The sequence below is a fragment of the Neofelis nebulosa genome, chromosome 4 (assembly GCF_028018385.1).
Source record: "Neofelis nebulosa isolate mNeoNeb1 chromosome 4, mNeoNeb1.pri, whole genome shotgun sequence".
Lineage (NCBI taxonomy): Eukaryota > Metazoa > Chordata > Mammalia > Carnivora > Felidae > Neofelis > Neofelis nebulosa.
Genome location: NC_080785.1, coordinates 153,484,168 through 153,508,481, shown reverse-complemented (window position 1 = coordinate 153,508,481; position 24,314 = coordinate 153,484,168). Strand labels below are relative to the sequence as shown.

General features: G+C 41.4%; 1 protein-coding gene and 2 long non-coding RNA genes across 10 annotated transcripts in view; 1 reads left to right on the top strand and 2 right to left on the bottom strand.

Moving 5' to 3' along the window:
- Positions 1 to 2,193, bottom strand: part of SETD2 (SET domain containing 2, histone lysine methyltransferase) — a 125,681-nt gene extending 123,488 nt beyond the window's left edge. For 2 of the 4 annotated variants that reach the window (XR_009260954.1, XR_009260955.1), the window contains exon 1: positions 2,025 to 2,193. Coding sequence is in view for 2 of the 4 variants with exons in the window: in XM_058727157.1 (XP_058583140.1) it covers positions 2,025 to 2,095 (71 nt within the window). In the remaining 2 variants the exon portion in view is untranslated. The remainder of the gene's footprint in view (positions 1 to 2,024) is intronic. The other 2 variants (XM_058727157.1, XM_058727156.1) reach the window with 2 other exon arrangements.
- LOC131510250 (uncharacterized) overlaps positions 1 to 24,314 on the bottom strand; it is a 250,588-nt gene that overhangs the window by 225,288 nt on the left and 986 nt on the right. The gene's annotated exons all lie outside the window — the stretch shown is intronic.
- The window catches only part of LOC131510249 (uncharacterized), an 84,269-nt gene continuing 62,253 nt past the window's right edge, over positions 2,299 to 24,314 (top strand). For 4 of the 5 annotated variants that reach the window (XR_009260956.1, XR_009260959.1, XR_009260958.1 and 1 more), the window contains exons 1-2: positions 2,305 to 2,711; positions 6,466 to 6,534. This is a non-coding gene — a long non-coding RNA (uncharacterized LOC131510249). Of the gene's footprint in view, positions 2,712 to 6,465; positions 6,535 to 24,314 lie in introns of all 5 variants that reach the window. The other variant, XR_009260957.1, reaches the window with a different exon arrangement.

The window sequence follows — 24,314 nt, the reverse complement described above, 5'->3', positions numbered from 1 at the left end:
TAACAGAAGACATTTTACAATTCTTTATATACTCCATGCAGGTTAATACACACACACACACACACACACACACACACACACACACACCCCTTTGGAACTCAGTCACTTAGAAATCCAAAGCAGTAACAACAGAAAACTGAAAATAAAAACCCTCAAGACCCTGTGTAAAACAATAAACATTCTTGATTCTTCCCCACGTAGGTCCATCCAAGATGCACTTCTGAGTCCATTTTGCCACACAATATGAAAAATGTTTTCCCAAGAAAGTGGAAGGATGTGATCCTTAAAGCCTCTGAACTTCACCACACAACCAAGTGAAAACTGGAAGCAGGCATTTAGTCGGATCAAGGGATAGCATGTTATTTTGTACCAGACAACTGTTCAATAAGTGTTTATTGGATGATACAGAGCTGTTTGAGGTTTTCCAAGTCTCACACCAAAAGCCTATATAACATGAGCTCTGTCACTGGACTGAGGATTGTGCAGTAAATCAAAACAAACCTAATCAAGGTAATGTTAACCTAAAAGCAAGGAACCCATGAAAGGATAAAGCCATGTAGGGACAACTTACTGTCGTAAAAGTTGGGTTTGCTTAGAAGGGTAGCGTAAGTACTTCTCTTTCGGTGCAGAAACCATCAACACCCCAACAGAATCCTTCTGTGTTGCAACTAAATCTAAAAGTAAGATCCAGACGTGACTGGACCAAGTTGCAAAGCTTCGGGCAAAGAGTTCCAAAAAAAAAAAAAAAAAAAAAAAAAGCCATAGCAGAGCTAAAGTAAAATGTGTCAAAAGAGCAAATCTCTTGGAATCATTCTGCTGACAAAAAGTGACAGTTTCAACCGAAACCCCTACCAACCGTTAAGTTTGCAAAGAGTCGTACATTCATATCTCTAGGTAGACTCCGACCAACACCAGCAAATGGAGTTTAAGAATAGCTTTTTAAAACAATAGTCTTGTGAGGGCGGAGGGAAAGAAGTGAATCCAGGCTCTGGAGTGGAAGCTCTCGGAGGTATTGGATACAGTAGCAGCTACAGCCCTCCACAGAAATGTGTTTTTAAAAAAAAAAAAAAAAAAAAAAAAAAAATTCTCCAAGTCTGAAAAAATACGGCCGGGCAAAACTATTTCAGTTTTCTGGAACGCTGTCTCTTTAGAGAATCCTCACACGATCCTCAGTTTTTAAGTCTTTATGAGCGGTAGAAAGTCATCCGTTTAGGGTAAAAGGTTCCTGTTACCAAGGAAGTAGTGTCCCAAAGTATGCAAATCCCACAATCTGGAAGAGAACGTATGCCCCTCCGAAGGCTTTCATTTTCAGGCGGAAAAACAAACCCGGTGTCACCTCAACATCGGGGCCACACAAACCTCGCCACCATTACAAAACCCAAGTGCCAAAGGTGCAGCAGCTGAAGCCGGAAGCACTGCGAGGCCGGGATCGAGTTCCAGAAAGGGGGAAAAAAAAAAAAAAAAAAAAAAAAACCCAAGAGTGCAGCGCGGACCCTCCACGGACCCCGGCCGAGCGACGCACGCTAGGCCCTTCCGGTCCGAGCCGCCGTCTCCGGGAGGCCGGGCGACAGGCCGGGCGACGGGCCGGGCTTCCACCCGAGCCCGGGGATTCGCGGCCTACCCTCGCCGGTGCCCTCTCGCTGACTCCGACACCGGCAGCTCCTCCGCCTCGGTCCCTGCGCCTGCGGCGCGGCCTGAGGGGTTCGCGGGAAGCCGGAGGAGACCGCGGAGCCACGGGCCGGCCGGGTCGGTGAGGACGCGGCGGCGGCGGAGGCCGTGGCCGCCCCTCCCCCACCGGCCCGGCCCAACCGCCGCTGCGACGCGACCGGCCGCGCCAACGCCGGGCCCAACCGCCGACCCGCGGAGGCCCGGGCTCGGCGGCGGCGCGGGCCTGCTCCCCACGCCGCCCGCGCGAGTACACCGCGGGCCCGTTACTCCTCGCGCCGGCCCGCGCCGCCGCCCGTCAGGACGCGCCGCCCTCGGTTCGGGCCGAGGCGGCGGGAGACCGCGGAGCTGATACTTACTCAGGGGTCGGGTGCTCGGGGTCGTAGAAATCCCCCATCTTCGGAGGCGGCTGCGGCGGCAGCTGCTTCATCGGGAGCGGCTGGAGGCGGCGACGCGAGCCCCCTCCCCGCGGCAGGGCGACGCGCGGGAGGGGAGGGGAGGGGAGGAGGCCGCTGGTCCGACCGCGGCGGCGGCGGCAGGGGCGGCCCGCGTCGCTTGCTCGCTCGTTCCCTCCCTCCCTCCGGCGCCCGCCCGCTCGCCGCTCTCTCCCCCACACACTCACACGGGGAGCGACGCGCACCCCGCCAGCCCCTCCGCCGCACAGGCCCGGCCCCTTAAAGGGACACGCACGGGCCGCGCGTCCGCCGCCAGTCGGCGCTCCCGCAGCTGCCGGGCGACCCCCAGGCGGGGGCGGGTCGGCCGGCCCGAGTCTGCCCGCGGCTTCCCGGAACAATAAGCTCCGGGCCCGAGCGCCGTGGACCCGCCCGGGACCCCGAGAGAAGGCGCCGCGGCGACCTCTCTGTCAGGCCCGCCGAGGCGGCGGGGGGCTGAGGCGTGACCCGGCCCGGCCCCAGGCTGTTGGCAGGCGACGTCGGGGGAACGGCCCGAGCCCGCCGGGACTCTAACCTTCCTGCCCCGCCGCCCGTAGCACCGACGTCCGCGGCCGCGCCGACGACGGCCCCTCCCCCGGGTCCCGGGACTCTGAGGTACCGCGGTCGCCGCTCCTCCCGAGCCTGTCTCCCTTCTTTCCTTTATTTCTCCTGCTCGCGCTCTCTCCCCCTTGCCTCTTCATCTCGCCCCTCGGCAGGAACGGAAACGGAGCCAGGCCGGGGATTCGCCCGGAGCCCAAGCTCCCCGGACGCCCCCTCCTCCTTCCCGCCTCCCTCTGGGTCATCTGCTCCCCCCACCCCCACCCCAACTCGGCCAGGCCACCGCGCCAGCCTTCCGCCGGCTTCTTAAGGCCTCGGAACAAACATCCTTTTTAAAGGCTGCTAATCACTTTCCTGCAAAGATGACAAGGTGAGCTTAAAGGGGACAACTTGAAAGGGCCAGGGTTTTTAGTTCTTCTTTTTGGAAGGAGAAACAAGAATGCGCAAAGCCTTTAGCTAAACGCTCGGGGCGTTGAAGAGTTCGTGGCAACAGATCATTTTGAAATTGGGAGTTCACAGGATCACCATAACTTTGAGTAAGATTTTACCAGCCGACGTCTGCACGGAAGTCTGTGTTGTGGACTGGAATGTTCGTGTGCCACCCCCCACCCACCTCCACACCGTTGAAAACCCTAACCTCTCAGGGATTAGGAGGTGGGGCCTTTGAGGTGATTAGGTCACGAGGGTGGAGCCCTCCTGAATGGAATTAGTGCCCTTATAAAAGAGACCCCATTGAGCTGTGCTGTGTGCCACGTGAGGGAGGACCCAAGGAAAAAAGGAAGGACTACAACCCAGAAGAGTTCCTCCAGCAGACTTCGGCCATGCCGGCACCTGCACTCCGATTTCCAGCGTGCAGAACCGTCAGCACTAAATTTCGGTTGTTTGTAGCCACCCAGTCCATGGTATTCTGCTATAGCAGCCTAAAACAAGACGGTATGTGTCCTAATTACTGAAGTGTGACCTAAGTGAATTGACATCCTTTATTAGCTCTTTTTTATATCCTGTGTGCGCGCACGTGTCCGTGCCTGCGTGTATAAATTCATATGCAGGCAGTGTCTATATTAGCATTTTATCATCGTTTCTCACTTGGGGGTCATTTTGGCTTTTTTTTTTTTTTTTTTTTTTTCTGTTGCCTTTAGGCATAGGATCCAGGTGCAGGGCCCATCTGATTCCCTAGATTCAAGTCTCCCATGACCACTTCTCTAGAGACCATGAAGTTACATAATTTCTGTGTTGTTTTTTTTTTTTTTTCTCATTGTAAGATGAGAATATTGATGTGGACAGGTCCTTTCACTGTTTTTAAGGATTAAATGAGAGGATATTTGTAAAGCTCTAAACCTTCAGTAAGTGTCAGCACTTAATCAGACATTTCAGGGCAGTGGTTAAGTGTACCAGCCCTGCCACTTTCTAGTATGTGACACTGGGCATGGTTACTTTTCATGCACGATTGTTGGAGGATTGAATACTATTAAATGCCTTCATCTGTTGTTGTACCAGCATTTTTTGTGCACGTATTTTAAATCCAAAGAGGATGTATCTTCAGAACTTATTCTTGGGCCTGGCCTCTTGATCAAAGCTGTGGAATAATTTGGTCTTTAGCATTATTATTATATATTGACTGTCTCCTGTTTTGTTACATGAAGCCTTCTGCAAATGTGTTTGAAGGAAAAATGTCAAACGTCTTAAGGTGAAACCTAAGAAGCATTTATCCCTGGTGAGCTGAAAACCATAAAAACCTTCATAATTGCTCCTGCCATTCCTGCTTCCTGTTGACCCATCCCAGGGGACCCCAGGGTAGCCTTTAGTGACCTTGAAACAAAGTTGACTCAGGCATCTCTTGCTTTGGGGTAGACAAAAGGCCAAAAGTTGGACATTGTCCACTGTTCGGCTCCAGGTACCTGGTAAAGAGTTGGGGGGAAAAATGGTTGAGGGGATGGCAGAGGCACCAGTTGCTCCCTCTTCAAAACTAGTATTTGTAAACAAAATGTTTAAGGTAATATACTGGCAAGACAGAACTGACACACACAGAAATAATACAATCAAGACAATGAGGTATCTAAGGTGCCACTGGACGGTACTTTTTTTTTTTTTTTTTTTTTTTTTTTTTTTTTTTTTTTTTTTTTTACCTCCAATGTGCCCAGGCCAAAGCTCTCCTGCCTCACATAGGAACTTGGCCAAAGCTCTAGAGAGAGGAAAATGGTCATTCCCATCCTTGAACCCACAGCTGAAGCTGAATGGGGAAACCACTCCTAACCACTTACTCTTGCCTCTTCCCATCCCTCTCTTCTCGCGCCGTATCTTTTCCCCAGGTGAGGATTCTCAGGAGACTGATTGTGCTCAAGAGATGCCAATTTGCAATAGACCAGCAAGCCCCAGGCCTTCAGTCCTAGGACTCCTCGAAGTTCCTTGCTTTGCCAAGAGGGGGCAGAGTTGACAGTGGCAACAAGGCCAGCATTGGGAGTGGGAGCAGGGCAGCGTGGGCAGTTGTGTCTCTACCCACAAAAACTCTCACCCTGGCAGAGTCAGGCCTATTGTGGCAGCCATAGCCTGTGGTTAGTAGTCATCTGCTGATATGTGAAAGGTTGAATATGGTATCAGAGAGGCAGTTTGGGAGTATACATGAATAACATATGCAAAGCTGGGTTATATCAAGATCAAATGTTTGAAAATTCAGGCTTGCCTGTACAAGACTCATGTAGATCACAACAGTTTGTGAGATACTTACTCAGTTTCCTCGATTATTTAAATATTATCTTGAATCTATTCCCAGCTGACATGATCCTTATCTATTTATTCTTTCCACCCCCCACCCCCCCACCATGTGCTCTTAAATAGAGGAATGGTGTGTATTACAGATTCCAAAAATGTCTTTTTCTTTATTTGGTCTCTGGGAACCCAAAATTAGCTGTTGCTATGATTGCATATTAACCAAAAAAATCATAAATGCATACAGGTCCATCCTAGCATTAGAGTAGAAACATGACTTGGGCATTTAGAAGCTGTTACATACTGTTTTTTTATGGTGATTTACTGCTTAGTTTTAATAGATCGACAAATTATTCTGTTACAACTGAAATTGATTCCTTTCCATTAATTAAAAATGTAATGAGATACTGGTTGGATCACTTGGATCAAGTGGTTTAAATGTGTATTTACTTCCCTGTAGGATAGAAATATATAAAGCCAACATCTTAGCATTTGGGGAGGATAAAATGTGATAATGTCTGAGAAAGTACTTGGTGAATGTAAACTAACAGCCATGCACCAAAAAATTAGCTACCTTATAAATTTATGTAGATACCCGAAGCTCGGCATAATTGAAAGTTATTTTAGATTTAATCAGTATACAAAAGATAGGTAGCATCCTTTAGAATAATGGTTATTTTAACTGTTCTACACAAATCTATCACACCCTTTGGCTCTGGAATTCCTTAGAGAAAAGAGTATAATTGCAATTGATCTTCAATCATGTTCAATCTGCAGATCTCTACACAAGAGGAATCTGTGAAACAATACGCAACCCATACTGAGTCCTATCACATACATTATTTATGTCAAGTGAGCACCTTCCTCTGGAGTAGTAGTATACTCTGTAGTTGTCTTTTCTCTTCCATATCTCTTTGTTAACTGACTTCCATTACCTAAGTCTATCTTCCCAACTCCTGTCATTGTAGGCAGAAGCATCATTGTCTTTCATATTTTATAGTGTTTGGCCTGTATGTTCCAGGTTGTAATAAATACTTTGCTACTTTTTTTAAAACCTTACTTTTTTTTTTTTTTTTTTTTTTTTTTTTTACTCTTTTTCTTTTAGAAACTCCTCAAGCGTTCACATTGGATTTTTCTGTCAAGACTACATTGTTGACCAGCTAATAACATCCAGGTAAGCACTGTCTTTTGTGAAGACTCCTTCATAAGCCCCTGAGAGCCAACCATTTCATTGGGCTTGAAAGTGCTGACTTGAAAGAACCATACACTTAACCGTCAAGTACGCAGGAATATTATTAGTTATGTGTTAACATGTGTTAATCTCGTCTTCCCTACAAGAGTATCAAACACTCAGGGAACTGATGTAATGTTTGTTCTATTGTGTTTTGATGTTGGCATCTTGGATCTTGGGAGCTACTTATTGCATCTTTCTTCCCAGCCTTGTCTCTCCCAGCAAAGGACTAAACTCATTTTAACAGATTAATAAACCAAAGATCCTAGAGATTAAGGTACTTAACCTAGAGTCACATGACTTTTAAGGAATGATAGAGCCAGGATTTGAATGTAGCTCTCTGATTCAAGATATTTTCAGACCAAAACATCTGGAGTTTACCACCAACAGAAAACACTCCCTGATGCAAGAAGCAAAGAAATGGGTAAGTAAGTGGTTAAAATTAAAAATGCAATAAAGGAATAATACTAACAATGTGTGTGGTTAATGAAGTAAGGCAAGATGGAACTAATATCCTGGACAACAAAGTCATACTTTGAAGTGGGAAGGGTGGGATGATGATTAGACTTAAAGTTTTCCAAAGTCCTTGTATTGTTTGGGAAAACAATAAAAATATTGATTAAGCTTTATTCTTTTAAGTATTCAAGTTAAAATATCTCAGGTAACTAAGAGTTTTAATTTCTAAATTAATAGAGGGAGAAAATAGAATAAAAATCCAACAAAAGCATCATATGATAGAAAAAAGAAACAAATAGTGAAACAAATAGAAATCACAAATAATATAAATAGAAATAATATCACAAATAATATAAATAGAAATAATATAAATAGAAGTCACAAATAAAATAAATGCAAATATTTCAGTAACTATAGTAAATGTAAGCCGAATAAGGTCTCCAATTTAAAAAAAGAATGCAGGGGCGCCCGGGTGGCTTAGTCGGTTAGACTTCGGCTCAGGTCATGTTCTCACAGTTTGTGGTTCAAGCCCCGCGTCAGGCTCTGGGCTGATGGCTCAGAGCCTGGAGCTTGCTTCCGATTCTGTGTCTCCCTCTCTCTGCCCCTCCCCCGCTCATGCTCTGTCTCACTCTCTCAAAAATTAACATTAAAAAAAAATTTTTTTTAATAATAAAAAATTAAAAAAGAATGCAAACAGACAAGAAAACAAAATCCAACAGTATGCTATTTTTGAAACATTCTCAAAACGAAGAACATAGAAAAATGTAGGAGGATGGAAAAAGATGTCAGGCTAATATATCAGTAGAAAGCTTACCAGTAACATCAGACAAACTAAGAATAAATGAAGGTTATTAAATAATGGTAAGTTCAGGACCCTAGGACTTCAGAATTCTAAACATGTATGTTCATAATTACAGGTCCTTAAAATACTGAAAGCAAACTTTGACAGAACTATGAGAAAAATGTATAAATTTCCCACTGTGGTGGAGATTTTAATACACCTCAAAATAATGATTGGATAGATCTTACAAGAATCAGGAGATATGAGCAACATAATTAAGAGATTAAGGGGCACCTGGGTGGCTGTGTCAAACGTCTGACTCTGGATTTCAGCTCAGGTCATGATCTCACGGTTTATGAGTTTGAGCCCCACGTGTGGCTCTGCACTGACAGTGCGGAGCTTGGTTAGGATTCTCTCTCTCTACCTCCCTCTCTGCCCCTCCCCTGCTCATGCTCTCTCTCTCAAAATAAATAAAGTTTAAAAAAAAAACGAGACTGAATTAATAGACATATTAAATGTTGCACTTAATAGTGCATTCATATCCTTTTAATGCACACATGTGAGATATTTATGAAGATTGACCACATGTATGTCCATGTAGTAATTCTCAACAAATTTTAGATAATTGATGTTGCATAAGCCACATTCTCTAACAAACATGCAATTAAGTCAGAAATACTAAGGGGAGAAAAATACATTTGAATATTGAAACACATGCTTGTAAATAACTTGTTGGTCAGAAAAAAAAAACTGTGATGGGAATTACCAAATAATTGGAACTAAAGAACAATGAAATGTAAATCCTGGATTTTCCTCACTAGGAAAAATTTTTTTCTTTTTGTTTTGTATCTAGATGAGAAGATGCATTTAGCAGAGCCTAATGTGGTAATCACTTCACAATATATGTAAATCAGACCATCACACTGTATGCCTCAAACTTACATGGTGATTTATAGCAATTATTTCTCAATAAAACTGGAAAAAATAGTGAAATACCAAAATCATAGATATAGCTAAAGCAGTAATTAAAGGGAAATTAGGAATTTAAATACTTATGGAGGAAAAGACAAAATTGACAATTACATGTCAAACCTAAAGTAGAAGTGAAGAAAAAATAAAGATGAGAGTACAAAATTAATGAAAGAAAAGGCATATGAGGAAGAAGATGCACAAAGCCAACAATTCGTTCTTTCTGAACGAACAATTCGACCAAATTCTGACAAACTGGGGAAAAAGTAGAAGATACAAGTAATGAGAAGAGGGACAAAACTGTGGAAACTACTGCAATGATAAAATTGACCCAAAAAATGAACAATCTGATATCAATAAATTTGAAAACTTAGATCAACTCGGGTAACTTTCTAAGATAATAGAAATTAGCAAAACTGACTTAGTGAGAAATGAAAAACCTATCTGTTCGTAAAACTATGAAAATCAGTAGTCTGGGGTGCCTTGGTGGCTCATCGGTTAAGTGGCTGGCTCTTGATTTCAGCTCCAGTCATGATTTCACAGTCATGGGATCCGCCTGCATCAGGCTCTACACTCAGCATGGAGCCTGCTTGGAATTCTCTCTCTCTCTCTCCCTGCCCCTCCCTCGCTCATTCTCTCAAAATAGATAAACTTTTTTAAAAAATTTTAATAAGATTAATCAGTAGTCAATTTTCCCTCAAAAAGAAAGGAAGGGGTAGAAGGACAGACAGACTCAGACAAAGATAGGACAAAAAAGGAAAAGGTTACAAGCTATTCTCCTTCTTTAACAAAGATGGAATAATCCTGAACAAAATATTAAAGCAAATCCAGCGATTCATCAAAAAGATAAAAACCATAATCAAGTTGAATTTATTTCAGGAATGAAAGGGTTCAATGTTGCAAACTTTTTAAAGCAATTCACCATACTGACAAATTATGATGGTGTGATAGGCAGAATAATAGCTCCCCAAAGGTGTCCACTTCCTCATCGCTAGAACATGTATTTTTCTTTTTGCAGCAAAAGGGACTTGGATGTGATTGAGTTCCACACCTTGGGATGGGGAGATTATCTTGGATTATCTGGGCTCAGTCTAATAATAAATCCTAAAAATGGAAGAGGAAGGCAAAAGAGAGATGAAAAAGGGCAAGGACTTAACCTGCCTGTTGCTGGCTTTGAAAATGGAGGAAAAGGGCCATGAGCCAAGGAATGTGGCAGCCTCTGCAAGATGAAAATAACCCTCACTCATTTTTTTTTTTTTTTTAATTTTAATTTTTATTTTTATTTTTGGGACAGAGAGAGACAGAGCATGAACGGGGGAGGGGCAGAGAGAGAGGGAGACACAGAATCGGAAACAGGCTCCAGGCTCCGAGCCATCAGCCCAGAGCCTGATGCGGGGCTCGAACTCACGGACCGCGAGATCGTGACCTGGCTGAAGTCGGACGCTTAACCGACTGCGCCACCCAGGCGCCCCTAACCCTCACTCATTTTACAGCCAGCAAGAAAATAGGGACTGTGGTCCCACAACCTCTAGGAACTGAATCCTGCCAATAACCCAAATGAGCAGGAAATAGATTTTCTCCCAGAGCCTCCAGAATGGAATGCAACCTGCCAATACTGTTTTTAGTTCAGTTAGACCCATACTGGATTTCTGGTGTGCAGAAATTTATGTTGTCTTATGCTTCTAAGTTTGTAGCAATTTGTTACATCAGCAATTGAAAGCTAATACAAGATGGTACAACCAAATACTTTTAGATGGAGGCAAAAGTGTTAACTTTCAGTAACCATTCTTAATTTTAAAAAAAGAAAAGGGGGGAAAAAAAAACCTTTAACAAACCAGGAATAGAATGAAACTTCCTTAACCTGATAAAGATCTAGAGCAAACATGATACATCATTGTGAAATCATTTTTTATTTCTTTTGAAATTAAAAAGCAAAATGTTTGCTATCACATTTCTTTTTTTCTTTTTCTTCTTTTTTTCTTTTTCTTTTCTTCTTTTTTTTTTTTTTTTTGCTATCACCATTTCTTTTCAAATTGTACTTGAGTCCTAGCCAGCAAAATAAAACAATGCAAGAAATAAAACATGTAAGAAGTAAAAAGGACAGTTGTTATTTACAGGTGGTATGATAGTCTATTTAGAGAACCCCAAATCATTTACAGAATAATACTTAGAACTAAAGACATTTCTTCAAGTTTTTCAGATTAAAAAAAAAAAAAAGTCAACTGCATTTCCATAATCCAGCAGTTAGAAAGCACAAGCAAATAAAACATACCATTTATAAAAACAACACCAACATCAAAATATGAGAGCTAGGTTATCTTACTGGTTACCCATCTGGAGAGCAAGTAAAAATGGATCCTTATTTCATATTTAACCCAAAAGTCAATTCCAGATGGATTAAAGACTTCAATATGAAAGGCAAAACATGGAAAGATTTAGAATAAAATATAAAATAATACATTATCTTTAGTACATGCCCATGTGATAGAAAAAATGTTCTTAAAATTCAAAGTGCAAACCAAAGGGGTCAAAACTCAGCTTCTTTGAAACTCTGTCGTCAAAAGACAAAAAGCGAAAGGAAAAATCATAAACTGGACAGAAAGACCTGCAACACACGTAACAACAACAACAAAAGTATCTACACCCCAGTATAGTGGTACTAACCACATACAACTGGCAAGTACTTAAAATGTAACTAGGCCAAATTAAGATGTGTGTAAGTATGAAAAAGACACCAGATTGCAAAGAGTTAGTACAAAAAAAAAAAAAAAAAAAAAATATATATATATATATATATATATATATATATATATACATGTATATATGTATGTATGTATTACATATTGAAATGATAATATCTTGGTAAGTATATTAAGTAAAAAATATAAAAAATAATTTGGCCTGTTTCTTATCACTATTTTAAATGAGGCTTCTAGAACATTTGAAATTAAATTTTGACTTGCATTTTATTTCTGTTGGACAGCACTGATCTAGAATATATAACGAACTCGTGCAAATCAGGGGAAAAAAACAATTTTTTAAATTGGCAAATATCACCCAAGAAGACAAATTAATAGCTAAGAAACATTGAAAAGATGTTTTAGGGAAATCAGATACAATGCAGTGTTAGTGGGAGTGTTAATTAGTATAACAGCTTTGGAAAACAATTTGACTTTACCTAGTAAAGATGAGTATGGGCATACCCTACAACCCAACAATTACACTCTTAGATATGCAAACTAGAGAAACTTGCACATGTACCACAAAGACCATGTTTGGAAATGTTCCTAGCAGTATTGGCAAATGTCCCATCAACTGTAGTGTATTTATGTATTGAATGATTAAACAGCATTTGAAAACAGGGGCTCCTGGGTGGCTAAGTTGGTTAAGTGTCCAAGTTCAGCTCAGGTCATGATTTCACAGTTCATGAGTTCAAGCCCCACATTGAGCTTTCCACTCTCAGCCCAGAGCCTGCTTCAAATCCTCTGTATCCCTCTCTCTCTGCCCCCGCCCCCCAAAGAATAAAAAATAAGATGAAATTTCCAGCGACACCTATCAAAAATGGTTAAATCTCAGGAACAGGGGTGCCTGGGTGGCTCTGTCAGTTAAGCGTCCCACTTTGGCTCAGGCCATGATCTCATGGTTTATGGGTTCAAGTCCCACATTGGGCTGTGTGCTGACAGCTTGGAGCATGCTTGGATTCTGTGTCTCCCTCTCTCTGTACCCCTCCCCTGCTCATGGTCTGTATCTCAAATAATAATAATAATAATAATAATAATAATAAATGTTAAAAAATAAAAAATCTTAATAACATAATAAGCAGGAAAAAAGACATTAAAGGATATATATATTTTTTTCTATATGAAGTTTTACAAGTCAAAATTAACAGATTATGCAGGGATTTAAACAAGAAAATTCAGGGGTGCCTTGGTAGCTCAGTCAGTTAAGCATCTGAAGCTTGATTTTGGCTCAGGTCATGATCTCATGGTTCATAAGATGGAGCCCCACATCAGACTCTGCACTGACAGTGTGGAACCTCTTTGAGATTCTCTTTCTCTCTCTGCCCCTCCCCCCCAAGAGTAAATAAATAAACAAACATTTTTTTAAAAAAACATGTCAAAACTCAAAGGGAAAAAAACTGAAGGGAGAAGTAAAAAAATTCAGGTTCTTTTTTTTTCTATAGGGGGAAAGAAATCATATGGAAGCATCCAGGAGGCTTCAGAGAATCACTAAAGCTCTATTTCTTTTTTTTTAATTTTTTTTTCAACGTTTTTTATTTATTTTTGGGACAGAGAGAGACAGAGCATGAACGGGGGAGGGGCAGAGAGAGAGGGAGACACAGAACCGGAAGCAGGCTCCAGGCTCCAAGCCATCAGCCCAGAGCCTGACGCGGGGCTCGAACTCACGGACTGCGAGATCGTGACCTGGCTGAAGTCGGACGCTTAACCGACTGCGCCACCCAGGCGCCCCTAAAGCTCTATTTCTTAAACTAGGTTGTAAGTACATAGGTGTTTTACCGTTATTTTGTCTACCCTCTGCTTGATTAATAATTGTATCTACTTACTATTTTTTAAATTTTTTTTAAGTTTATTTTTGGGAGAGAGACAGAGAGAGATTGGGAGATTGGGAGAGAAAGAATCTATAGCAGGCTCTGCACTGTCAGTGTGGAGCCCGACGTGGGGCTCTAACTCATAAACCATGAGATCGTGACCTGAGCCGAGACAAGGAGTCGGACGCTTAACTGACTGAGCCACCCAGGCGCCCCATCTACTTACTATTTAATAAAAATTTGTGTGTATCCTTTGACTCGGCAAATTCTATTTCTGAAATTCTAGTATATAGATTTCTAGTATTCTAGAAGTATATAGAAGTATATAGAAATACTTGTACAAAGAATAAATGTACAAAGATATTAATTGTATTGTTACTTATATTGGGGGAAATAAAGAGAATGCTCCTAAACAATGGAATGGAAGAATACATTTTGTAATATTCATACCAAGGAATGTTAACGCTGTCATTTAAAAGAAAGAATTTTTGGGGGCGCCTGGGTGGCGCAGTCGGTTAAGCGTCCGACATCAGCCAGGTCACGATCTCGCGGTCCGTGAGTTTGAGCCCCACGTCAGGCTCTGGGCTGATGGCTCGGAGCCTGGAGCCTGTTTCCGATTCTGTGTCTCCCTCTCTCTCTGCCCCTCCCCCGTTCATGCTCTGTCTCTCTCTGTCCCAAAAATTAAAAAAAAAAAAAAAAAAGTTGAAAAAATAAATAAATAAAAATAAAAGAAAGAATTTTTGGAATGCAACCCGGTGCAGCCACTCTGAAAAACAGTATGGAGGTTCCTCAAAAAACTAAAAATAGGGGCGCCTGGGTGGCGCAGTCGGTTAAGCGGCCGACTTCAGCCAGGTCACGATCTCGCGGTCCGTGAGTTCGAGCCCCGCGTCGGGCTCTGTGCTGACAGCTCGGAGCCTGGAGCCTGTTTCCAATTCTGTGTCTCCCTCTCTCTCTGCCCCTCCCCCGTTCATGCTCTGTCTCTCTCTGTCCCAAAAATAAATTAAAAACGTTGGAAAAAAAAAAAAAATTAAAAAAAAAAAAAAACAAAGTCTACCCATACCATACACAAATGGTCAGTAAATTCAAATATATTATCATCCCAAGACATAGAATAAAGAAAAATTTAAAAAAAAAAAAAAAAAAAAAAAAAAAAACTAAAAATAGAACTACCCTACGACCCAGCAATTGCACTACTAGACATTTATCCACGGGATACAGGTGTGCTGTTTCGAAGGGACACATGCATCCCCATGTTTATAGCAGTGCTATCAACAATACCCAAAGTATGGAAAGAGCCCAAATGTCCATCGATGGATGAATGGATAAAGAAGATGTGATATATATATGCAATGGAGTATTACTCAGCAATCAAAAAGAATGAAATCTTGCCATTTGCAACTACGTGGATGGAACTGGAGGGTATTATGCTAAGTGAAATTAGAGAAAGGCAAAAATCATATGACTTCACTCATATGAGGACGTTAAGAGACAAAACAGATGAACATAAGGGAAGGGAAACAAAAATAACAGGGAGGGGGACAAAACAGAAGAGACTCATAAATATGGAGAACAAACAGAGGGTTACTGGAGGGGTTGTGGGAGGGGGGATGGACTAAATGGGTGAGGGGCATTAAGGAATCTACTGAAATCATTGCTTCACTATATACCAACTAATTTGGATGTAAATTTTAAAAAATAAAAAATAAAGTTAAATCAAAAAATAATAAAGAATGAATTTTCTTAGGGGCGCCTGGGTGGCTCAGTCGGTTGAGCATCCAACTTCGGCTCAGGTCATGATTTTGTGGTTTGTGAGTTTGAGCCCCGTGTCGGGCTCTGTGCTGACAGCTCAGAGCCTGGAGCCTGCTTCGGATTCTGTGTCTCCCTCTCTGTCCCTCCCCTGCTCATACTCTGTCTCTCAAAAATAAATAAACATTGAAAAAAATTTTTTTAATAAAATAAAGGAATGAATTTTTGCTATACTAGATGTTCTAGAGGCATTTCCATGAGGTTTTGGGATTTGTTGAATGGGAAAAGCTTAAGATGCTTAAACTTCTATATACATGCATTTTAAAAAAAATTTTTTTTCGTACAGAGAAAGATACAAGTGGATATATGCCATCTAGTTATCTTTTTTTGGACATTATTTTAAAGTTTATTTATTTATTGAGAGAGAGTATGCACACACACAAACGGTGGAGGGGCAGAGAGAGAGAATCCCAAGGAGGCTCTATGCTGACAGCACAGAGCCTGTCATGGGGCTCGATCCCATAAACTGTGAGATCATAACCTGAACTGAGATCAAGAGTGGGACACTTAACTGGCTGAGCCACCCAAGTGCCTCTAGTTATCTTGATTTGAGAGTTAGGAGAAATGAAGGAAGGAGGAAATGATAGGAAAAAAAGAAGAGAAAATTACCACCACATCCCAGTAAATATATTGTGATACTGTGTATATATAAAACTACAGATGTTTGTATATATTTAGAGATCCATTAAGAAATTGGGAGAAAAAAATAGAGTTGAATATATATTTACTGACACAGGGATATCAACTGAAAAAAGTTAAGTTCCAGAGTAGAATGTGTTCGGAGTCATACTAGTCATTTCAATTAAGCCAAAAGCCATATATATGCATATTCATGTAAGAGCTTTTATAAATATATCTGAACAATGAGAGGTGCGGAGTATTATATTGTCTGTTAATATTGCTGATGGTTTGGATGCAAGAAGTGAGAGAAAAACAAAGATAAATCCTAAATTTTTTACCTCAGCAACTGATGACTGATGGAGACTGGTGGAGACTTACGGAGACTGGGGGAGAAATAGGTCAGGGGATGTGGGATTAATAATTCTGCTTTGTGGGGCGCCTGGGTGGCGCAGTCGGTTAAGCGTCCGACTTCAGCCAGGTCACGATCTCGCGGTCCGTGAGTTCGAGCCCCGCGTCAGGCTCTGGGCTGATGGCTCGGAGCCTGGAGCCTGTTTCTGATTCTGTGTCTCCCTCTCTCTCTGCCCCTCCCCCGTTCATGTTCTGTCTCTCTCTGTCCCAAAAAAAATAAATAAAAAAAACGTTGAAAAAAAAAAAATAATTCTGCTTTGAACATATTAAGGCAGAGAATGTTGCTAAACATTCAAATGGAGATACAAAGTGACCAGTTCAACAATACCAGTCAGGAGTTTAGAGGAATGCTATAGATATAAACACATAGATTTTGAAGTCATCAGTGTATAAGTCTGCATGAGATCTACTAGGGAGAAAGTATAGCTAGAGAAAAGGGCAGGTAAAAGGACAGGGCCCAGGATTGAGCATTTGGGAACATTAGTATTTACAGGTCATAAAGAATGATAAGCCACCAAAGGGACAAAGGTGAAGAAAACAGAGTGTGGTCTTGTGGAAGCCATGAGAAGAAAGCTTTTAAATGAATGAACAGAGAAATTCAGAAGCGATATGCTTCCCACTCTTAACTAGTTTTCATATTTATCTTTGTATGTTATCAGTTGCTACATAATAAAACAGTGATTTAAAATAAAAAATAGTCATGGGGCACCTGGATGGCTCAGTTGGTTAAGTGGCTGACTTCGGCTCAGGTCATGATCTCACGGTTTGTGAGTTCAAGTCCCGCGTCAGGCTCTGTGCTGACAGCTCAGAGCCTGGAGCCTGCTTCAGATTCCGCGTCTCCCTCTCTCTCTGCCCCTTCCCTGCTCACACTCTGTCTCTCTTGCTCTCTCAAAAATAAACATAAAAATTTTTTTTAATAAAATAAAAAATAGTCATTTATTGTGCTTACAAATTTTCAGCCTGGTCAGGACTTAGGCAAGGAAAGTTAGTCTCTGCTCCACATGGGATCACCTGGGACAGCTCTACTGAAAGCTAGCAGTTTTGTTTCCAAGGTGGCTCACACATGCTGCAGTCAAGTTGGTACAGGCTGTTGGGTGGCAGCTCAGCCAAGGCCGAGGACCAAGGCCCTTAGTTCTTTCTGTTAGACCTCTTCATGTGGCCTGGGCTTTTTCACAGTATAGTGGCTATTTCTAACAGTGGGCCTCCTAAGAAAGAGCTGAGTAAAAACTACATTTTATGACCGAGCCTTAAGTCACATAGCATTTACTTCCATTATACTCTATTAATTGAAGCAATCACAAGACCCACCCAAGTTCAAGGGGAAAGAACATAACTCCACCTCTTAATGGGGGAGTGGTGAGGTTTTGGAAGAGCACTTTGGATGGGAAATATCATTACCATTTGGTGAAAATATCTACACAAACCTAGTCTGGCTTAACAGCTAAAAAGCAAAGCCTAGCAATGTCTGCACAGATGGGTACCAAATTTATTGACAGAGTATATTAGAAAGAAACTGCTTGGGGTGCCCGGGTGGCTCAGTCACTTAAGCGTCCAACTTCGGCTCAGGTCATAGCTCACCGTTTGTAAGTTCAAGCCCCACATCCGGCTCTGTGCTGTCAGCTCAGAGCCTTGAGCCTGCTTCAAATTCTGTGTCTCCCTCTCTCTCTGCCCCTCCTCCACTCACACTCTGTCTCTCTGTCTCAAAAATGAATAAACATTAAAAAAAAGAAAAGAAAAAAACCTTGCAACCAAGTGTATAAGAATCACATTTAATGCAGTACCTCAAAAAGGGTTCTATGTGATATATATTTCATGATTGAAGGGGAAAGCCTGGTTATAAGATGAGGCATAGATTGGGCAGATTTTTTTCATGTTAAGTGACAAAGACCACAACATTATTCATATTAACAGTATCACTTAAATTTAGTATGTCCATATAAAAAGATCTCTTTTGAAAAATCATGTTTAATATTACCAGTTCTTTGCTATTTCATTTAATTTAAAGTTAAAATTTTTTAATGAAATAAAGAATATTCTTAGAAAAATGAAAATCCCCAAACTTGGATCAAGAAGAATCAGAAAGCTTTTGGGGGCCCCTGGATGGCTCAGCTGGTGGGACACACGACTCTTGGTCTCAGGGTTGTGAGTTTGAGCCCCACATTGGGTGTAGACATTACTTGAAAATAAAATGTTAGGGGCACCTGGGTGACTCATTTGGTTAGGCGTCCTACTCTAGCTCAGGTCATGATCTCACAATTCGTGGGTTTGAGCCCTATGTCGGACACTGTGCTGACAGCTCAGAACCTGGAGCCTGTTTTGGATTCTGTGTCTCCCTCTCTCTGCCCCTCCCATGCTTGCTCTCTGTCTCTCTTTCTCAAAAATATTTTTAAAATGTTTTAATTTTTTAAAAAAATCTTAAAATCAGAAAGCTTGAATAACCACAGAGGAAATAAAGGGTAGTCAAATATCTAAAAGATGCCAGATTGCTTCATTAAAGAAGAAAATTTTAGGGGCACCTGGGTGGCTCAGTTGGTTGAGTGCCAGACTTGATTTCAGCTCACATCATGATCCCAGGATCATGGGATGAAGCCCTATATCATGCTCCATGCTGAATGTGGAGCCTGCTTAAGATTCTCCACCCACTCCCCTCTCTCTCCCCTTCTGTCCCTCCCCTCTCCTGGTGTTCTCTCTCTCTCTCTCTCTCTCTCTCTCTCTCTCTCAAATAGAAAAAGAAAAATGTATATGATTATCTCAGTAAAGGTAAAAAATATTAATGAAGTTTAACACTCATTACTGCCAAATACGCTTAGTGAACTAGAAGCAGAAGAAAATTTAATATGAAAATGTTTATTGGAAAATTATAGCAAACATCATAATGTGGAACATTGGGAACTCCTGGGAGCTTTCCCATTAAAAGTAGAAATGTAAGTATATTGATAGCACTGTACTAGAGGGCCTAATAGATTAATTAATGCCTATAAATAAAGAGGGAAAGGAAAATATTACACATTTTCTGCAGACGATATGATGTAGGATATAGAATATTTAAGAAAATCAGCTGGTTAACTAGTAGCTCTGATAAAAGTTTAATAGCAATGTGGCTGGATACAAGATTAGCCTATTTTTTTTAAGTTTTAGGAGTCCCATGATCATTCTCAGGTCAGGTGGTTTACTAGAATGATTCTCAAGACTTACTTGCAGGCTATTCTCACAGCTAAGGCTTTATTACAGCAAAAGATATCAAGTAAGAGCAGCAGAACAAAAATATGCCTTGGGTGAAGTCCAGAGAAATCAGACATAGGTTTCCAAGTCTTTCCCCTCCTGGGACTGCACAGGATACACTCTTTCTAGCAGCAAACTGGAAGGATATGTGAAATGTCTGCCCAAGGAAGCTCACTCTGGTCCAGGGTTCTGAAGCTCTTATCACAGGTTGGTCACATAGGCAACTGTTTTGGCTACATGACCATCCATGATAACTGATACTCAGGACCCCAGCAGTGAAATGAGGTACATCATCAATCTTGGTGTTTGTGCGAAGCAATCCTGATAAAGTGGTACAGCATCATCCATTATTCTAGGCATACAGAACATTATCAGGAACATAAAGAGCATTCTGAAGGCCATATTCTTAGTGGTTGGCCAATGGTTAACAGGGTTCTAGGCTCTCCAAGAGACATGCAAAGACTGAGCAACCAGACCTACAGTATTAACTCTTTTCTTCGCAAAAATGAACAATGTTAACCAGTTTTTTTTTTTAGTGTTTTATTTATTTTTGAGAGAGAGAGAGAATACAAGCAGGGGAGGGGCAGAGAGAGAGGGAGACACAGAATCCAAAGCAGGTTTCAGGCTCTGAGCTGTCAGCACAGAGCCCCATGCGTGGCTCAAACTCGTGAACTGCAAGATCATGCCGTGAGCCAAAGTCGGACACTTAACCTACTGAACCACCCAGACAGTCTTAACCAATTTTAAAATGTAAGAAGGATCCCATTCATAATGGCAACAAAAGTATAATAAACTTAATAAGAAATAAGCACACCCTATATTAAGAAAACTGAAAAGTAAAGTTTTAAGAAATGGGGAAATAAATGTACCTAGATAGAAAGATAATATTGACTTTTGGTTCTGGATAAAAAGGGAATAAATACACATCTTACTCTTCTACAAAGGTCAGCTAAAAAACAAAACAAAACAAAACAAAACCACAAAAACCCTGGACATTATACGTAAAATAAACCAAAATGATTCTGAAGTCTTACTGCCTTGGGACTTTGGGATCACAGGATGATACAGTGATGATACACCTGGGTTTTCTCTTTTGGTCTCCTATACCCTAGACTGGGTGCTAGAGAAGCTGGAAACTAAGAAAGGCCAACAGGAATACACACACAAAAAGCCCCCCACAAGCTGCTTCTCTAGCTCATGCCCCAAGAAAGGGGCCACCTACCAAGAGAGAAATAGACAACACTTCCCTACCCTACCAAACAACATGGAACAAACTCATGGTCTCTCTCTACTCCTGTCAGCAATACCTCGGGAATGGGGAGCCTAGGGTGCCACTCCCAACTGTAATGTGGCACCACCCCTCACTTCCAGAGGGGTTGTATTAGAGAAGACTGAATGGGAAGTTGGGATTTTTTTTTTCAACGTTTTTTATTTATTTTTGGGACAGAGAGAGACAGAGCATGAACGGGGGAGGGGCAGAGAGAGAGGGAGACACAGAATCGGAAACAGGCTCCAGGCTCTGAGCCAACAGCCCAGAGCCTGACGCGGGGCTCGAACTCACGGACCGCGAGATCGTGACCTGGCTGAAGTCGGACGCTTAACCGACTGCGCCACCCAGGCGCCCCGGGATTTTTTTTTTAATCCCTGCTGGTGGTATTGAGCCCCCTCTATAGTGTCAGTGGAGGCCACATGGGGATTCTGGACGTGTTCCCACCAACCATAAAAAGGTGCTCCTCCCTTTACCCTTCAGTATCAGAGAAGGCTGAGTGTGAAGATGGAACTTTCACCAACACCCAGCAATAATGAGGCCTCCCCTCCCAACAAGTCACCCCTCCCCTCTCAACCCAAGGTGATGTCAGGCATAATGGGAGGTAAGATACCTGACTTCCATACAAAGGAACAAGGCACTGAGGTACCACTTCCCTCTTGAGGGATCAAGAAAGTCAAATGGGAAGGCTAGAATTTCACCCCCACCTGGCAGTAAGGAGGTGGTACCCCATTCCTCTCTGGCATGGTGTCACAGACAACCTGCTAAAATAGATTTATGTGAGATCCAGAGTCTCAGGGGTGCCTCAGTGGCTCAGTTGGTTAAGCATCCAACTTCAGCTTAGGTTATGATCTCAGATTTCATGAGTTCAAGCCCCACATTGGGCTCTGTGCTGACAGCTCAGAGCCTGGAGCCTCCTTCAGATTCTGTGTCTCCCTTTCTCTCTGCCCCTCCCCTGCTCACACTGTTCTCTCTCTCTCTCTCTCTCTCTCTCTCTCTCTCTCTCTCTCTCTCTCTCTCTCAAAAAAGGAATAAACATTTTTTTTAAAAAGTTTTTTAAAGACCCAGAGTCTCATGTCTCTGAATGTCCAGGGTACAATTAAAAAAAAAAAAAAAAAAAAGATCACTCACTATAGAAGAACCAGGAAAATTTCAACTTGAATGACAAAATACAACTTTAAAAATGCTGACACCAAAATGAATCAGATGTCAGAATTATCTGACAAGGATTTTAAAGCAACCATCATAAAACAGCTTCATCAAGCATTTGTGATGAAACAAATAAGCTTGAAACATATAAAAGCAAAAAGTCTCAGCAAAGAAATAGAGTGTAAAGTAGAACCAAATGGAAATGTTCAATTCAGTGGGTAAGCTCAAAAACAGAATGAAGACAGAGGAAAGAACCAGTGAACTTGAAGATAAGACAAAGCTACCCAATCTGAACCACAAAGAGAAAATAGAAAAAAAATAATGAAATGGTCATCAGGAACCAGTGGAAGTATAACAAAAGATATACATTTGTGTAATCAGAGTCCCAGAAGAAGAGAAAGAAGGAGGGGCTGAAAAAGTATTCAAAGACATGATGGCTACATGAAAAGATGCTCAACGTCGCTCCTCATCAGGGAAATACAAATCAAAACCACACTCAGATATCACCTCACGCCAGTCAGAGTGGCCAAAATGAACAAATCAGGAGACTATAGATGCTGGAGAGGATGTGGAGAAATGGGAACCCTCTTGCACTGTTGGTGGGAATGCAAACTGGTGCAGCCGCTCTGGAAGACAGTGTGGAGGTTCCTCAAAAAATTAAAAATAGACCTACCCTATGACCCAGCAGTAGAACTGGAATTTACCCAAGGGATACAGGAGTACTGATGCATAGGGGCACTTGTACCCCAATGTTTATAGCAGCACTCTCAACGATAGCCAAATTATGGAAAGAGCCTAAATGTCTATCAACTGACGAATGGATAAAGAAATTGTGGTTTATATACACAATGGAGTACTACGTGGCAATGAGAAAGAATGAAATATGGCCCTTTGTAGCAACGTGGATGGAACTGGAGAGTGTTATGCTAAGTGAAATAAGTCATACAGAGAAATACAGATACCATATGTTTTCTCTCTTATGTAGATCCTGAGAAACTTAACAGAAGACCATGGGGTAGGGGAAGAAAAAAGAGAGAGAGAGAGAGAGAGAGATTAGAGTGGGAGAGAGCCAAAGCATAAGAGACTCTGAAAAACTGAGAACAAACTGAGGGTTGATGGGGGGTGGGAGGGAGGGAGGGGAGGGTGGGTGATGGGTATTGAAGAGGGCATCTTTTGGGATGAGCACTGGGTGTTGTATGGAAACCAATTTGACAATAAATTTCATGTATTAAAAAAAAAAGACATGATGGCTGAAATTTTCCAAATTTTTCAAAATACATAAATCTATAGATTCAAGAAGCTGGACAAATCATAAACAGGACACCCCGAAAGAAATCACCCCAAGATACATCATATTTAAACTTCTTAAAACTAGAGACAAAGGAAAAAATTTTGAAAGCAATGACAGAGAAATAACACCTATAGGAGAAGGTTTTTTTGAATGACATCAGATTTCTCATGAGAAACTATGAATGTCAAAAGAAGCACATTTTCCAAGTACTCAAGGAAGAGAACTGTGAACCCCAAATTCTACATCTGGTGAAATTATCCTTCAAGAATGAAGGGAAATAGGGGCACCTGGGTAGCCCAGTCAGTTAAGTGGCCAACTCTTGATTGGCTCAGGTCATGCATGATCTCACAGTTTATGACATTGAGCCCTATGTTGGGCTCTGCACTGACATAGCAGAGCCTGCTTCGATTCTCTCTTCCTCACTCTCTGCCCCCTCCCCTGTTCATGCACCCCCCACACAAATAAATATTAGGGAAAAAAAGAATGAAAGAAAACTACAGAAAACTTAGAACCAAGAATTTGTCACCACTAAACATACTCTAAAAATTGCTAAGGAATGTTCTTAAAATATAAGGAAGATGATAAAAGATGAAAACTTAGAATATCAGGAAGAATTAAACCACAATAGAAACTGAAAATATTGGTAAATACCTTCCTTCTTCTCTCAAATTTTAAAAATGATATTTGATAGTTGAAGCAATATATATAACATTGCCTGATATGGTTCTCAGTGTATGTAGAAGAAATATTTAAGACAATTATAAATAGGGGAGGGTGAAAGGACTTAAAGGGAGGTAAGGTTTTTAAACTTCATTTGAACTGGTAAAATATGAAAACCTGCATACTGTGATAAGTAATGTGTGTATAATGTAATATCTAGAGCAACTACCAAAAAACTCTATACACTCAAAAACACTATAGATAAATCAAAATTGAATTTTTTTTCCAAAGAATTCTTTTAAAAAATCAATCAACTCACAAGAAGGCAAGAAAAAGAAAAAAAGAGAAATGGAAAATAGAAGGAATGAACAAAAAAGAAAATGACAGATTTAAGCTCTAACATATCATTGATTAAACTAAATATAAATTATCTAAATACAGTAATTAACAGAGATTAGGAGAGTAAATTTTTAGGGGCACCTGAGTGGTTCAGTTGGTTTTGGCTCAGGTCATGATCTCACCGTTTGTGAGTTTGAGCCCCACA